The sequence below is a fragment of the Taudactylus pleione genome, unplaced genomic scaffold, assembly GCF_031769625.1.
Source record: "Taudactylus pleione unplaced genomic scaffold, aTauple2 ptg000109l, whole genome shotgun sequence".
In the NCBI taxonomy this organism is placed as follows: domain Eukaryota; kingdom Metazoa; phylum Chordata; class Amphibia; order Anura; family Myobatrachidae; genus Taudactylus; species Taudactylus pleione.
In genome coordinates this window covers 2567953-2584673 of record NW_028284511.1, presented here as the reverse complement: position 1 = coordinate 2584673, position 16721 = coordinate 2567953, and the positions used below count along the sequence as shown (strand labels likewise).

Sequence of the window (16721 nt, the reverse complement as noted above, 5' to 3'; positions counted from 1 at the left end):
ATGTAGCATATCACTGGAAAAAAGTCATATCGTGTAATACAACTTTTGTCCACCATGTGTCACTTTTCCTAAACTACACAGAATATGCGTCAGATTTCCAATGCATTTTCTGTATCACCGCCCGATGATAGACTGACAGAAGCTGTAATTCGGTACAGAAGCTGTAATTCGGTACAGCATTTTGGTCATGGAATCAGAAGAAGAATGTGTAATAAAGTATTAAATAATGGGCTCAGACGGGGCTTTTGAATCACACGGTGATGCGAATTGATATGGCTCGGTAGTGTCAAGCATCTTTTTGTGTGTCTTTTTTACCTGCAAATGCATCTAATAGGCACAAGCAGCTTCTGCTGATTAAAATGATATGCAGCATGCCTATGTTCTGTGAGCGAGTGCGGGTGTATCTGCACGTGAAACGCTACATTACAGTATCAGCGGCTGTAACACTGCCCACTGTTGACATTGTACACATTGCCTGCTTTAATTCACACACTTCACATCACATACATGACAGGTGCAGCTCTCAACATAGCTGGTGTGTGTGGGCTGGTGCTTAAGGTGTGCACCTTGCACCTTGGGTGTCCCGGGTTCGAGTCATGGAAAGGTAGATTTTTTTTTTAGAGTTAATAAATCTTCACTACAGGATTAAAAATAAATCACTTGGTGGTGTGTGAATTCTGATATTTATAAAAATACATATACAGATGGGTCCTCGTACATCCAGCCTCCTTGCACGTTAAACAGGCATTCTAGTCGCGCCATGCCATGGCATGACTCGGTAGCACATCTTTTTATACAATTTTTTATTTTCAAATGCATATGAATCATACAGCAAATCGAATTGATAGCACAAGTAGCTTCTGCTGATTAATATGATATGTAGCATGCCTATGTTCTGTGAGCGAGTGCGGGTTTATCTGCATGCGAAATACTACATGACCGTATCAGTGACTGTAACACTGTAACATAGTGATTCGCTTGCAGATACACCCGCACTTGCTCACAGAACATAGGCATGCTGCATATCATATTAATCAGCAGAAGCTGCTTGTGCCAATAAGATGCATTTGCAGGTAGAAAAGATGCATAAAAAGATGCTCGGCACTACCGAGTCAAACAGCACTCCTGCGCTATGTGTGGAGCAACTTGTAGTGCATGGAGGATAGATGTATGTGGACTCATCTCTATTACTGTGCTGCAATGTCCCTGTCCCTAAAAGTGACCCTAGATGCATATTACTGTACCGAGTCCCAATAAAGCAGCCGTAGCTTACATTGACCAGAAGACGCACACTAACATTACTTAAAGACAGAGCAGCTGAAGTTCAGTTATTTTAAGGAACTCTACTGAACTCAAAACATTTCTCTCAACATCCCTTGGCATTTCCGCTATACAGTAAACATTGTATTCTACACATAACAAGGTAGAAGTTTTTCATAAAGAGAGATCATGTCAGGTTCAATACATTTAAAATACACTACTTTGCACTTCCCTCCTCCCTTCCTCTCTGTGTATGGCCACCCAAGTTCCTTCACCACCTCCTCCCACCATTACACATTATTATTAAACTCCACTGAGCTCATTGTAATGCTCACCACCACTCTCACCATAATTTGATTCTATTCAATGCTGCTGCATGCTGAGCCCACTATTGACATTGTACACATTGCCTGCTTTGATTTGCACACTTCACATCACATACAAATGGGGTGTCCTGGGTTCGAGTCATGGAAAGGGATATATTTTTTTTTAATCTTCACTACAGGATTAAAAATAAATCACTTGGTGGTGTGTGAATTCTGTTATTTATACAAATACATATACAGATGTGTCCTCATACATCCAGCCTCCTTGCACATTGAACAGGCCTTCTAGTCGCGCCATACCTTGGCGTGACTCTGTAGCATTTCCGCTATACAGTAGACATTGTATTGCACACATTACAGGGCCATCTACTTGTGGTATTTAGTAGTACAAATTTCATCAGTGGAGCACCCACCACCCAGAGGTTAACCAGTGTATTACATGTCAGGGCTTATCTTTCATTGTAGAATACCACGGGATGCCACAGTACAGCCATCACATAATGTTCCATGGCACGACACAGAGGCCTGGAATGGAACGCTATGAGCAACAAACTAGCTGGGACCATCTGTATGTGTTTACCTTCCCACTTTGTTAAATTCATAATTGGGACAGGTGAGCATGACCAGGGACAATGGGGGCATGGTTGCTTCATTTTGGGCATGGCCATGCTCTTGTGGCTGTGCTTCTCCACCCTCCTGGTGGACATGTGTAGGTGAAAAACACCATTTTACTGCTGCATGCAGTGGAATCACTTGCCTCAGATTTGTGCTTCAGTAGACTTACCTCCCAGCATCCTGTAAATTGGCATGGATATGAATAATTCTGTGTGTTTGGTTTTGGATTAAAGGTGCTGATATGTAGATATGAATTAGGTTTGCGTTGTGAAAAGATGTCCAGCTCAGGCCTTCCAATATGGCAAATGAGTTTCTACAATGAGTTTCTACAGCTACTGTATGATGTGCTATCACCCTGTCAATTTCTGCAAATTCCCCTGGTTACATGTCACGGTTTTCCAGAGAAATCAGATTAACACTTGAAATCATTGCCTGAACTGTACTTCTCCAAAACATCAAATTCCAAAGGCAGACAAACTAACAGAATGTGTAACAACAGCTTCTATTATACTGAATATGACATAAAATAGAACAAGCTTGTTGTAAATCCCAAAGTGATAAAATTAACCATCAAGCAAACTGGACATCATACACAAGGTGCTGTGGGGTCCTTGTGGCTCTCAGGAAAGTGTCAGGTCCTGCTTAACCAGTGTAACAACCTCTTATATATAATTCTATTTAGTTAAATACATACCTTCACAATTTTATTTCGTCCTTTAGGTAATGCAATTAAACATGAGGTCTGAACACAATGTCCACAACAGTCACCAGGGTAAATAATATACTCCTCATTCTGAAAATAAAACATACAAAGTTCAAAGACAGCAGATTTGTGGAGTAAAACTTTATACCATTGAGAGGTCTTTGGGCCTTGAAACTGGGATCACTACCCATCAGGTGCCATGAGATAGATATATGTGCTGCTGCAAATTAGAGGGGGCTCATGGTATTGCCCCTCCGGCAAGCGCAGGTACTTTGTGTTTTCAACCCCCCTTTCTCCTGGGTATTTCAATTTCCCATAATTTAATGTTAAATAGAGATGTGCACGGATCTCTATGTTTTGACAAAACTACCCTCAAGTGTTTTAATTTATTTTCGGTTTTGGAAATTTGATAAGGATAAGTTTGGGTGTGTTCGGTTTCAAGCAAAACTGAAACGCTCATCTCTAATTTTAAAAGCTTGCACATGGGAGTTAGGGATGGCTGCACTTTAAGTTAGGTTTGTGCCCTACATTCTACATAATCATTTTCCTACTAATTTAAAACAGTGAAAACTTGTGATAGCAGTGGAGAAATATATGGAAGTGTTTAGGGGCTGTCATGCAAAGGGTTCAGTTTTTTTAGAAGATATACTGGAATCCTTCTCTGTTCAACAGCTCAAATATCATTACTTTCTACAGCCATTGCTAATATCTCTTTTCTTACTAGTTTGTTACTTTCACCATTTCTTGTCTTTGGGGTCTATTCATCATCACTTAATTTCTACAGAAGATGGTGAAAATAAACATTTTCACCTTCATTTGTACAAATTAAGTGTTTGGGCCATTTATCAAGAAGACAAAGCAGGATATATTACAGATACCTCCTGCTTACTTTTCTCTACCGAAATGGTCTGCTTTCCCAATACACAGAATTCATCAAGCTCTTTTCAAACCCTGATAATTAACATAATGAATAGACCCATTTTGTGTATAAGCAGGCAGACTTGTATTTTTTTCTGGTCACCCCACCACCTAAAAATGCAACACAGATTATATTCATACAGTAATAAGTAGTCAATGACTTTGTTCTCGAAAAAGTCATTATGAAAAGTGGTGCACTATGGTATTGTCCTTGGAAAACCTTTAAGTTGTATATTAAAAAGCACATGGACAGTTTAACAAGCCATACACTTCAGTGACAGTGGCTGCCACTTTGTGGCTGAAGTGCTAGGTTTGTTTGTGCCCCCACAAAACAAGCTACCAATAGACTTAAGGTGGCTAACAGTGTTATTATTAATGTCTACAGTTGGAAGATGTCATTGTCATCCACGTTCTCACCCTCAATAGTGTTGTTAATATCATCATCATCATCACCACAAAATATTTGCTCCTCCCCATTGGAATCCACCACTTTGTTGTAATTGTCAGCAAAAATCTTCCTTTTTTGATTTTGTAGTTAATTTTTATGAAAATCAGTTTGTCCACATTTTAAGGAAGTGGCCTCCTGCTCACATGATTCCCTGCTGTGCTAAAGACTCTTTCTGAGTACACACTGGAGGATGGGAAGCTTAAGTAAAGCAAAGCTAGTTTGTACAAGGGGCTCCAAATTCCCTTTGTTTCATCCCAGTATTCAAAGAAACTGTGTGACATGCTAATTTTTACACTATTAAATATAACCATTTGATTTGATGCTTCCTGTATCTGATTGAGTAATGGTAGAGGTGTCAATAATTTTGGGCAAATCTTTTAAATCTGACTAGATGTCATAATTCTGTTTCACTCTTTTGCACTGAGTTGACTTATCTTCCTCACCAGTGGGTATCTTGGAAATGGTCAGTTTTTTTCTGGCAGCAGCATTTGTAGGAGAAACTGAGGCAGGAGACATTGTGTAATTTGCCACTTGAGCTGACAACTTAACATGTCTTATGAGCTTTGTCAGTTGGAATGAAAGACATTTTGTAGGACTGAAACCGAGAGTCAAGCAAGGTTGCCAAAATGTAATGAACTGATTGCATGATGATGCAAACCCTTTAGTCCTGGTGAAGGAAATAATGAATTCATCTACAAGTCCAACATACTTAGCATAATTACTTTGTTTCATCTCCTTCTTCAGTTTATCTAGCTTATTTTCCAGTGGTCTGTTAAACGTTGCATAGGTAATACTGTATAATAATACACTATACAATGCATAAGGAGACCAATATGTACTTATATTTCCAGGGCAGTGCTAGGTTCTGCTGCTGCTTCCCCAGACTCCCAGACTTCAATGCTCTGGAATCGTGCCCACATGTGAAATAAAAACATTCAGCTCAGACAGGATGGCCCTACTGTCGCATTTTCTTGCTTACTATGATCTCTGGTCCTGTATTTGCTGGAATTATGACACACAATACACTTTGTATGACACATATTAAAGCTGGTTAAGTGCTAATTAACCCCTATTCATGGACTGACTAAACTCACTCTAAAATAATGTATTTGGAAACCCTCCTCTAGACATCCTGCATTTTCCACTGAATGGAATTACCTGACACAGGCTAGCAGTTCCTGAACTCACAGAATTTTTTACTAGTTCTAATGGTTTTAGTATCTTGCATAAAATGTAGAGTAATCTCCACTGTACTGGAGTATGGTATAATGCCCTCCTCCAGTCCCTATGCCAAGGCTTCTTGTGTATGTTTGGATTGCATGTTGCTGTTCCTGCAGTTGCTGAAGCATATAAAGGTTGGAATTTCTCCTGGTTACTAACTATTGCCTCAGTTGGTGGAATGGCAAATAAACTGCATGTGTGTATTCCAATGAGCACACACTTTTGTGAATTAGCAGCTCCACCATTTTGTGAGTGACAGCAATCTCACTCTGTGAAAATGCTGAATCTGCAGTTAACCACAGGGTTTGATGGCATAGCATATCTGTATTGAACAAGGAGCACGTTCATTAAGCCGTCAGCCTTCATGATCGTAATTTTTTTTGCTTTTTTTAGGTTGAGTGGCACAAATTCAGTAGGTTTTGTGAAATGTCAGAGATCTTCCTAATAAGTCTTATGTATCCTACTGTATTATGGTGAGAAGAAATATATGCTCAAGTCCAAAAAAGTCAATCTGTAGGGAGGGTGTTCTCAATAGGAATTGAATGCAAGTTTAGTTTGATCTTATCCCTAACCGGGAAAGTGTCACTGTTTATATCCCAGAGTCCAGAACCGCTCTTTGGGGAGCAATAAATATATATATATATATATATATATATATATAGTTTGTGAATAGTTCCAGAGAAAATAGCTTGTGATGTCTGTAGGAAGGGTGTTCTGATATCAGTGCTACGCCTCGTCTTCCTCCTCTCCACCTCAAATATAATACATACGCACAGTATCAGGAACTTTGAAACACTATATTGCAGGATAGGTAAGTTATGGTGTGTACTTACCAAATGCGTGATCGATTCCTGCTGGTATCCAAAGTCCCAGTGCTTGCAGGGATGGTAGTGATGGATGGTATAGAGGTGATGCTGTGTGGCTACGCACTATATAAGACTCAGTACTCTGGTCTCATACAACACTTGTTTAATATTACAATTAATCACAAATGACCAAAATAATTTAATTGTTTCATTGGGCGCCCAGTAACATCAGGCTGATGTTACTGTGGTGGGCACCGTGCTGCCCCCCTGGCCCCCTCACCTCATCCTCTTACTAGTTACAACTTTATTTGCTAGCAGAATTTTTGCAGCTGCAAAAGTGGATTATTTCCTTATTCATTGGAGGCAGCAAGAAAGGCTTCATATCACAGCATTGGGTCTCATGTAGAGTTCATCACATTTTTTTTGTGAAACTAGAGGAATTCGATTGTTTCTTAGACTGCAATAATTAATGGGCGCCCAATGAAACAATTAAATTATTTTGGTCATTTGTGATTAATTGTAATATTAAACAAGTGTTGTATGAGACCAGAGTACTGAGTCTTATATAGTGCGTAGCCACACAGCATCGCCTCTATACCATCCATCACTACCATCACTGCATGCACTGGGACTTTGGATACCAGCAGGAATCGATAACGCATTTGGTAAGTACACACCATAACTTACCTATCCAGCAATATCGTGTTTCAAAGTTCCTGATACTGTGCGTATGTATTATATTTGAGGTGGAGAGGAGGAAGAAGAGGCGTAGCACTGATATCAGAACACCCTTCCTACAGACATCACGAGCTATTTTCTCTGGAACTATTCACAAACTATATATATATATATATATATATATATATATATATATTTATTTCTCCCTAAAGAGCGGTTCTGGACTCTGGGATATAAACAGTGACACTTTCCCGGTTAGGGATAAGATCAAACTAAACTTGCATTCAATTCCTATTAAGAACACCCTCCCTACAGATTGACTTTTTTGGACTTGAGCATACATTTCTTCTCACCATAATACAGTAGGATACACAAGACTTATTAGGAAGATCTCTGAGTGCACCACAATTGTATATATGATTTGTGTTATTTAAAGGGATTGGGATATCTCTTTAGGTGGAGCGGCTGGAGAGATTCTAACCGAAAGATTTAGAGCGCTGTAATTTCTACCTATAATATATTTGTGAAATTTCAGATCATAAAAGAAAAAAACATCCAGCACTAATTGAACTAGACTTCTAAAAAATATAATAAAATCTTGTTGTAAATAACAATGTAATGATTAAATAATCTTTAGCAGCAAAGAAAGAATGTGCTAGTGGTAACACAGTTGTACACCTGTAGGTGTATCCAAAAATAAAAATGTGAAAGATCTCTGCACTTAAATAAACTACAAGAGGATTAATATAAATGAACTGACAATCAGAACACCATTGTATTAAATGTATATCTTTACTGATAATAAAAATTCAAATTGACCAGTCAAAAAATATAACATATTAAAAACATCAATTAAGGAAAAAATATGCAATAATATAATTATTAAATACAATATCACATAAATATCAGGAGTATGTTGCTGAGAGAGGTGAATCCAAAAAATGCAATGAAAAATATACAGTCGGAGATCTTTCACATTTAAATTTCAGATCATGTCTAAGAAGCCTTACTGCGACAGATTTTTTGTTTATAGAATTTCATTGTTTTTTTATAATTTATTAACCATCAGGGTTTTGACAAGCAAACTAGGCCACCTGCAGGGCAGAAGGACAACAAATAGGTACACTAACACGGGTGGAGGAGCAGACAGCACACAGGAGGTGTTTTAAGGGTGGAAAAGGAGAGACAGCTGTGGGGGCAGGCTGCACGTGTGTGGGGCAGTGGCAGCAGTGGGGGTGTGGAGCAAAGGCAGCAACAGGGCCGTGCACAGAAGCATCAGCGGGCAGGGCTGCCATCAGAAATTGTGTGGGCCCGGTACTGATAAAATTTTCAGGGACCCCCCAGGGTATAGTGCAGACTTGGGTGGAGCTGTGGAGCTACTTCGGCGGTGGTGCATCAACTGGTGCATAAACCAGAGATGCTAGACATGGTGGGGGGGGGTAAAGGGCAGCGAAAGATGGACATTACTGGGGAACACAGGGCAGGGAAGGCTGGACAAAAGGGGGGCAAGGGGCTGGCAAGAGTGAACTGGGGTGGCATAGAGCAGGGAAGACTGGTTGGTCTGGGGGGGGCAAAGGGCAGGGAAGGCTGGCTGGACTAGGGGAGAGGCAAGGCAGAGAAGGCAGGCAGGCTGGAGATGGGGGGGTGGGGGCACAGGGAAGACTGGCTGGACTGGAGAAGGGAAGACTGGCTAGCTGGCTGGACTTGGAGGTGGTAAGGGTACAGGGAAGGCTGGCTGGATTGAGGGAGGGGCAGGGAAGGTAGGCTGGCTAAACTAGAGGGCTGGCTGGGCTGGGGTGCAGTGGGCATGGAAGGAAGGCTGGTGGACTGGGGAGGGGGCTTAGGGATGGCTGGCTAGACGGGGGGAGGGGCAGAGAAACTAGGCAGGCTGGCTGGAATGGGGTTGGGCAGGGAAGGCAGGCTGGCTGGACTGGGGATGTGGGAGCGGACAGGGAAGACTGGCTGGCTGGAAAGGGGGGTGCAGGGAAGTCTGGTTAGACTGGGGGGGACAGTGCAGAGAAGGCAGGATGGTTGACTGGACTTGGGGGTGTTGCAAGCTGGCTGGACTAAGGGGGCAGTGCAGGTAAGGCTGGCTGGACTCATGGGGAGCACAAGGCAGGATCAACCTACCTGCTCTTTTCAAAGCACTTCCTGTCCTGATAGAGAGAGGTGAAGAATGCACTGGGTGGCAGACAGTGAGAGAGAGCATCAGCGTGCCGCTGCGACATGTGAGATATGGAGCTGGCCGTGAGGCTGCTCTGATTGCTTGCCATCTGCAAGCTATGACTGGCTCATGGCCAGCTCCAGTGTTTACATGCCGCAGCACTGAGGACTTTCCTTTCTGCTACCACTCGGGCCCCCTCTCTCTCCGGGCCTGGGACTGGAGGCCCAGCAGTCCCCCTCTGATGGCGGCCCTGTCAGCGGGCAACAGAGGGACTCACTGTTGCTGGGCATGCACCTGAGAAAATCAAATCAATAAGACACAGATGCATGGACATATCATTGAGAACCATCAGTGCATTGTTTTAAAAATGAATGTGTAAAATAAAAAAAAATGACTTGCCCCCACAGCACAACCAGCATCGAGAATTGGAGCCCTGGTGCTGGTTGTGCTAACACAGGGACCAAACGACGTAGGGGTTCCCTGTATAAAGCACAACCAGCACCAAGCTATTCAGAGCCAGTCCTGGTTACCAAAATACAGTGGACAAATGATGTAGGGGTCCCCTAAAAATACTGCATTTTCCCATAGAGAAATCCCGAGGGGGGTCATGGTATTTAAGAGGCTACACTTCAAAAGCCATTGGAGGTACAGAGCTGAAATTTGGCATGGGCTGGTACAACTGTTGCTCGGTGCTGCATGCCAAATTTCAGGGCAAAAAAAATAAAAAATGAGGACTTGGGAGTAATCTAAATTTCCAACTGTCATTTTTTTCTGACACTCAATTAGGACCACTTTTCTACTGTTCTCTATGGGAGATTTTTGGGATGGCATAACTCAGGGTAGGGGGCAAAATTAGACTTGGGGTTTGTTTTATTAGGTAGCTATTGTTCAACAGTGCTTTGGGGGTTTAGATAATTGAGAAAGTTTTATTTTTAAACTATTACCTCATGAATCTGCCATTATAGAGATAGGAAGTTTCGGGGGGGAGGAAGCAGCAGTAAGCTATGGCTGGAACCCAACGGGGGTAGCAGGTGTTAGCTGCGGCCAGGACCCGGGGGAATTATCAGCGGCGGTGGTGTAGGCAACAGGACCCGAGGGAGGCAGGAACAAACAGATGCAGGCTCGGATCTGAAAGATCCATGATACCTGATAAATAAACACAGAAGCATGGACAGGATCAGTGAGACCCATCTATGCTTCTGTGTTTAAAAAAAAAAACCTGTATAAAAAAAATGGTGTGGCCCCACCCCCAAAGGACAACCAGCACCGGGCCTTGGAGACCCAGTACTGGTTGTGCTAAATACAAACAATGTAGAGGTCCCCCTGTATTAACCACAACCAGCACCAGGCTTTTCAGAACCAGTCATGGTTTCCAAAATATGGGGACAAATGACATAGGGGTCCCCGTATCCAGTGCAACCAGCACTGGTTACTGAGCCTCTCCTGGTTCTGGAAATACAGGGGAAAATGTATAAAGTCCCCCTGTATTTACCAGAACCTGCACTGGACCCTTTCTAGCAGGTAGGCGATAACACAGACAAGGGCCCCCAGTTGAAGCATCACCCCTGCCTGCTAGTCAGCCCAGGCTGGGGATCCCTGGGGAGCTGGGACCCCCCCCAATAGAGGGGTCCTCCTCTCCAGGGCACCACAGGCCCTGGGCAGTGGGTGCTGGGTTGATTTTGTAGTTTGCAGTGCATTTTAAAGACTTATTTCTTTTGCAGGTGAACTATAGGTCCCAGCAAGCCTCCCCTCGCATGCTAGTACTTGGAAAACCACAAGCACCAGCATGCAATGGTGGGCACCAACCTGTGTCAGCTCTTTTTCATGGCTGCTGCCCTCTTGGACTTCTGGCATTTACACCTGGTGGGCACCAACCCGCCAAGACTTTGACGTCTTCGCCTGGTGGGTGCTAACTTGCCAGGGCTTTGGCGTCTTCACCTAGTGGGTGGCAGCCTGTGTCAGCTCTTTTCATAGCCGCCACCTACTTAGACTTCTGGTGTCTTCGTCTGGTGGTTGCCAACCTGCCAAGGCTGTGGCATCTTTGCCTGGTGGGTGCCAACCTGCCTGAGCTTTGGCGTCTTCACCTAGTGGGCAGTAGCCTGTGTCAGCTATTTTTCATGGCTGCCACCCACTTGAACTTCTGGAATCTTCGCCTGGTGGGCACCAACCCACCAGGGCTTCGGCGTCTTTGCCTAGTTGGTGGCAGCCCATGTCAGCTCTTTTGCATGGCTGCTGCCCACTAGGGCTTCCAGTGTCTTCGGCTGGTGGGCACCAACCAGCCAGGGTTTTGGCATTTTTGCATGGGGGGGCTAACCTGCCAAGGCTTTGACATCTTCACCTGGTGGGTGCCAACTTGCCAGGGCTTCGGCATCTTCACCTAGTGGGTGGTAGCCTGTGTCAGCTCTTTTCATGGCCACCGCCTACTAGGATTTCTGGCATCTTTGCCTGGAGGGCGCCAACCCGCCAAGGCTTTGGCATCTTCACCTAGTGGGTGGCAGCCCGTGTCATCTCTTTTGCATGGCCATCACCCACTAGGACTTCTGGCATCTTTGCCTGGTGGGCGCCAACCCGCCAAGGCTTTGGCATCTTCGCCTAGTGGGTGGCAGCCTGTGTCATCTCTTTTGCATGGCCATCGCCCACTAGGACTTCTGGCATCTTTGCCTGGCAGGCGCCAAGCCACCAGACTTTGGTGTCTTCGCCTGGCAGATGCCAACCCGCCAGGGCTTTGGTGTCTTCACCTGGCAGGTGCCAAACTGCCAGGGCTTTGGCATCTTCACTTAGTGGGTAGCAGACTGTGTCAGCACTTTTTCATGACTGCTGCCCATTTGGACTTCTGGCATCTTTGCCTGGCGGGCGCCAACCCACCAGGGCTTTGGCATCTTCGCATAGTGGGCAGCAGCCTATGTCATCTCTTTTTCATGGCCTCTGCCCACTAGGACTTCTGGTGTCTTCGCCTGGTGGGTGCCCAGCTGCCAGGGCTTCTGTGTTTTTCCCTGGCAGGCACCAACCCGCCAGGGCTTCGGCGTTTTCACCTGGTGTGCACCAAATTCCAAGATGGGCGACGTGAGCCAATCACGGCTCACGACATCATCGGTTGCAAGACGCGGCAGTGGCAGCTGTGTAACCCAGTGCCTGAGCAAGCGTCGGTGGCAAGCCTGGATCCAAGAGGATACAATCCACAACAACCATTTTGCCAAGTACAGCAGCGCCCATTTCAAAAATGGCGTCTTAGTGCCATTTTTGAAATTCAAAGATGGCCACCATAAGCCCACACAGATACTGGGTACCGGTGCTATCACTGCTGGGTATCGGCGCTGCCTCTGCTGGGTCCTGTTGGTGTCGCGAGCTGTGATTGGCAGGCAAGGACACAAAATGGCAGGCAAGGACTGGATCTAAGCCTGCTGCCAATGCCAGCACGCCGCCAGTTCCCAAACCACTGCTGGGTCCCGCTGATGCCCGCACCGCTGACACCCGCTCTGCTGAAAGCTGCAGGGCTTTGGCAGCATCTTCACCTAGTGGCCAGCAGCCTGTGTCAGCTCTTTTTCATGGCTGCTGCCCTCTTGGAATTCTGGCGTCTTCGCCTGGAGGGCATAAAGCCACCACGGCTTCGAAGTCTTCGCCTGGTGGGCGCCAACCCACCAGGGCTCCTGGCATCTTCGCCTCGGGGGTGGCAGCCAATTAGCTCTTTTGCATGGCTGCCACCTCCCCAGGGCTTCTGGTGTCCTCTTCACAGGTGCCAGGTTCCGCAGCTGCTGCTGTTGCATCCCACCGCCACATCTCGCCACCTCCGATGACATCACGAGCCGTGTTTTGGTCATTATGGCCATCTTCGAAATTCCAAGATTGGCTCATGGCGACCATCTTTGAATTTCAAAAATGGCATGTAGGCGCCATTTTTGAAAAGGTCTCCACTGCCAAACTTTGCAAAATGGCAGGCAAGGACTGGATCCTCTCAGATCCAAGTCTGCCACCAATGCCAGCACCGCCGCCGGTTTCCTTGGCGCTGCTGGGTCCCGCTGACGCTTGCACCGCCGCTGACGCTGTCACCCTCCTTACTGAAAGCCGCACCGCTGCCACTGATGGCTACCGGTCCACGCCGCTGCTACTGCCCGCTGCCATTGCCGTGTTCCAGCACCGCTAACGCCTGCAAAAGACAGCCATCTTGGTGCACCCTAGTGAAGCCACAGTGAGTACACCTGCTGGAGGCTCCTACTGAGGCTGCGCAACGAATTGAAACTTCCTATCTGTATAATGGTGGATTTGTGAGGTAATAGTTTAAAAACTGTAACTTTCTCAATTACCTGAACCCCAAAAGGCTCTATTCTGGATCAATAGCTACCTAATAAAACAAACTGCAACCCTGAGTTATGCCTTCCCAAAAATCCCCCCTACAGAACATCACAAAAAAAAGTGGTCCTAACTGAGAGTGTCAGAAAATAACTGTCAGGTGGAATTTTAGATTACTCCTAATTACTAATTTTTTATGTTTTTCCCTGCCCATGCGATATTTCAGCTTGGTACCTGTTCTCTATGGAGATTTCATTTTTTTTCGATTCAGCCTTAATATAAGGGCATAACTGTGCCCTTGTAATATATATGTATATATATATATATATATATATATATATATATATATATACACATATATAGGAAAAATAATTGGCACTCACCAGGTAAAGAGGCATCAGTTTAGAAAGATTAATTACCATTTAAAACAACAGGGTGCATAAGATCGGTCTGATCTTATGCACCCTGTTGTTTTGAATGGCAATTAAACCTTTCTAAACTAATGCCTCTTTACTTGGCGAGTGCTGATTATTTTTCCTATGCATTGTGGACATTTTTATCTATAAATTGAGCACCCTGGCTTCATCTCCTTATACATTGGAGTGTGGACACTTTGGACTCATATATATATATATATATATATATATATATATACACTGTATAGTGACCCTCTCATTAAAGCTTATTACTGTATTACTTAATATATTACCTCAGAACAATATTTAGCACTTGGGTATTCACAGGTATTCGTCATAACTATGGTAGATAGTTGTCCTTTTAGCTCTTTACATGTATAGGATATGCAAATGTCTGTGTCATCTTTTAATGTTTGGTTGACCTGTTCAAAATAAAAAGACAAAGTATCAAACCAATACCTATATTGCTACCAGTATTAGGGAAAACCAAAAACTTCTACATCAATATCACTAAACACCATCTCAAATTGTTAATTCTATGGACTTTGGCAATAAGGTACAGTAGTCCAATTACATTATTGTATCTATTTAATTTTTCAGTTTCCTCTTTCAGTTTTAATTAATTACAATGAGTTTTTATGAATATTGTAACAAAATACCTCCAAGAAACAAATTGAACATCCATGACTTTGTTAGAGCTCTTTCTACATTGATGAACCATTACTAATATAAAAAAGTTTCAAAATAAAGCTTGTAGTTTCAATTGTCAAGATATTTCTGACCCTACATAGTTTTTTTATTAATCAGTGTTGTTTCTCCTCTGTAGGCTCTTGCCTGTTGTTTCTTCCTTTGGAGTTTTGCCAAAATCTGGCAATTTGCCTCCAATGCTACAGTTAAATCTGTCATAAACGAATCAAATCACTCGATGGAGCTCTTGTCACTTAATCGCACCACAGTTCATAGATGGAAATTGACAAATGTCATGTCCATCTCTATCTCACTTGGACCACTGCATGCTACTGAGTGATAACTGGCCTAGTTGCTTATCGCCTTTGCTCTCAATAGTGTTTTCAGTTCTCCTGCTAGGAATCTCTCTCTCTTTCTGTTATCTGTTGTACACTTGGTATTTACACATATTACAGCCTTTGCTTTCTACAGTACATTTTATTACTCACTTTCAGAACACTATTTCCAACTTCCCCTCTATATATTTTATTTCCCTAGACTGATTCATTTTTGCATTCAAAACAATCTTTGAAATCCTTCTTTTTGTGTAGTCATTACAAGGGGTGTAACTAGGGTAGTGAAACCAGTGCCGTGGCACAGGGCACCACAGGGCAGGGGGCGCTGTTTGGGTCTGTCAACTTTTCTGTTTATTATCGTTCTCATTTGTAGCTTCCTCTTCTTTTATTCCCAGCATCTCCTGGCCTCCCCTATCTCTTCCCTGGCCCTTCCCCATGAAGCCATGGCACTTTTTTCAGGTGCACTATCTTATGTCCCTATTTAAAAAATGGGGGCGGGGTGTCAATGCTTTCTCTGGCACAGGGCAACAATAAGTCTAGTTACGGCTCTGGCTATAAACTTTGGAACTCTACTACAGCTGATCTCATCTTATCTGACTTCAAATCAAAGTGCAAATCTTACATTTTTGAACAGCAGCACTGCTGAAATATCTGACTATGCATTTAGCAAGATGTCTATAAGGCAGCACAAACTTGTTTGCTGTACAATAGTAATTGTGGAAGTTTATTGCTCAGTGTTTCCCATCACCCATTTATTCCCATGTTTTATTTCTTTTTATTTTGCAGATAAGTGTACTGTGCACTGTGTATGTCTGTCTCTTGTTTTATTTATATTTCTGCCAAAGCCAGGGTGCCTACAAAATATTTTAACAAAATATAATAACTGAAAGCATTATATTTGACCATCAGTGATTATGCATGAATTTCTATCGATTATAATACAAAACATTATTGTCAGTAAAGTGTAATTAAAAATGTAAACTTAATTTATATTAAGTAATAAATTAATCTTCAGCTTATCCTGAACACTTGTATCACACATAATAAATAACAATACTGAAAATATACCTGTAAAGCATGAACCACTCCATTGGTATCAGTAAACACGCATGAATTTGTGACACATTTTCCACAGCACTGACCAGCAATAACAGTATAATTTTCACCCTGTTGGAAGAAAAGGACAAATATTTGTTTCATCTAATTGAATTAATATTTTCTATGTTTTAGTTTAAGTTTTCAATTGTTGGACATCCTTAAACTGAGCTTCATAAATTAAGTTATCATCACTGCACTCGGGTCCCCTCCTCTCTTAAAACGCCCCTCTGTGTGTGTATGTGCGTGTATATATATATATATATATATATTAGGGGTGTGCACCGGACACTTTTCGTGTTTTGTGTTTTGGTTTTGGATCTGGATCTTTCTTCGTGTTTTGGATCTGGATTGGTTTTGCCAAAACCACCCTTCCGTGTTTTGGGTTCTGGGTTTTGTGTTTTGGATCTGGATTTTTTCTTAAAAAATAAAAAAAAAAACGCTAAAATCACATAAATGGGCCTTTTTTTGTTCCTACGCTATTAATAACCCCAATAACATTAATTTCCACTCATTTCCACTCTATTCTGAACACCTCACACCTCACAATATTGTTTTTAGGCCAAAAGGTTGTACCGAGGAAGCTGGATGACTATGCTAAGCGACACAAGGGGGCGGCACAAACACGTGGCCCATCTAGGAGTGGCACTGCAGTGGCAGACAGGAAGCCAATCAGCGTTATGGTGCCCATTTGCATGTAGCACGAACCCGGGAGATCCGTGCTACATGCATCTGTGTGATTGGCACAGAGCAATGACAGGT

The 16721-nt window shown here is 43.3% G+C and overlaps 1 protein-coding gene across 1 annotated transcript in view; it reads right to left on the bottom strand.

The window, feature by feature from the left end:
* The window catches only part of LOC148525216 (von Willebrand factor-like), a 265846-nt gene that overhangs the window by 22415 nt on the left and 226710 nt on the right, over positions 1 to 16721 (bottom strand). Inside the window, exons 15-17 of the mRNA XM_088471026.1 lie at positions 15933 to 16031; positions 14136 to 14264; positions 2896 to 2994 (exon numbers count right to left, since the gene is read on the bottom strand). Of these exons, the coding sequence (XP_088327152.1) occupies positions 2896 to 2994; positions 14136 to 14264; positions 15933 to 16031 (327 nt within the window). The remainder of the gene's footprint in view (positions 1 to 2895; positions 2995 to 14135; positions 14265 to 15932; positions 16032 to 16721) is intronic.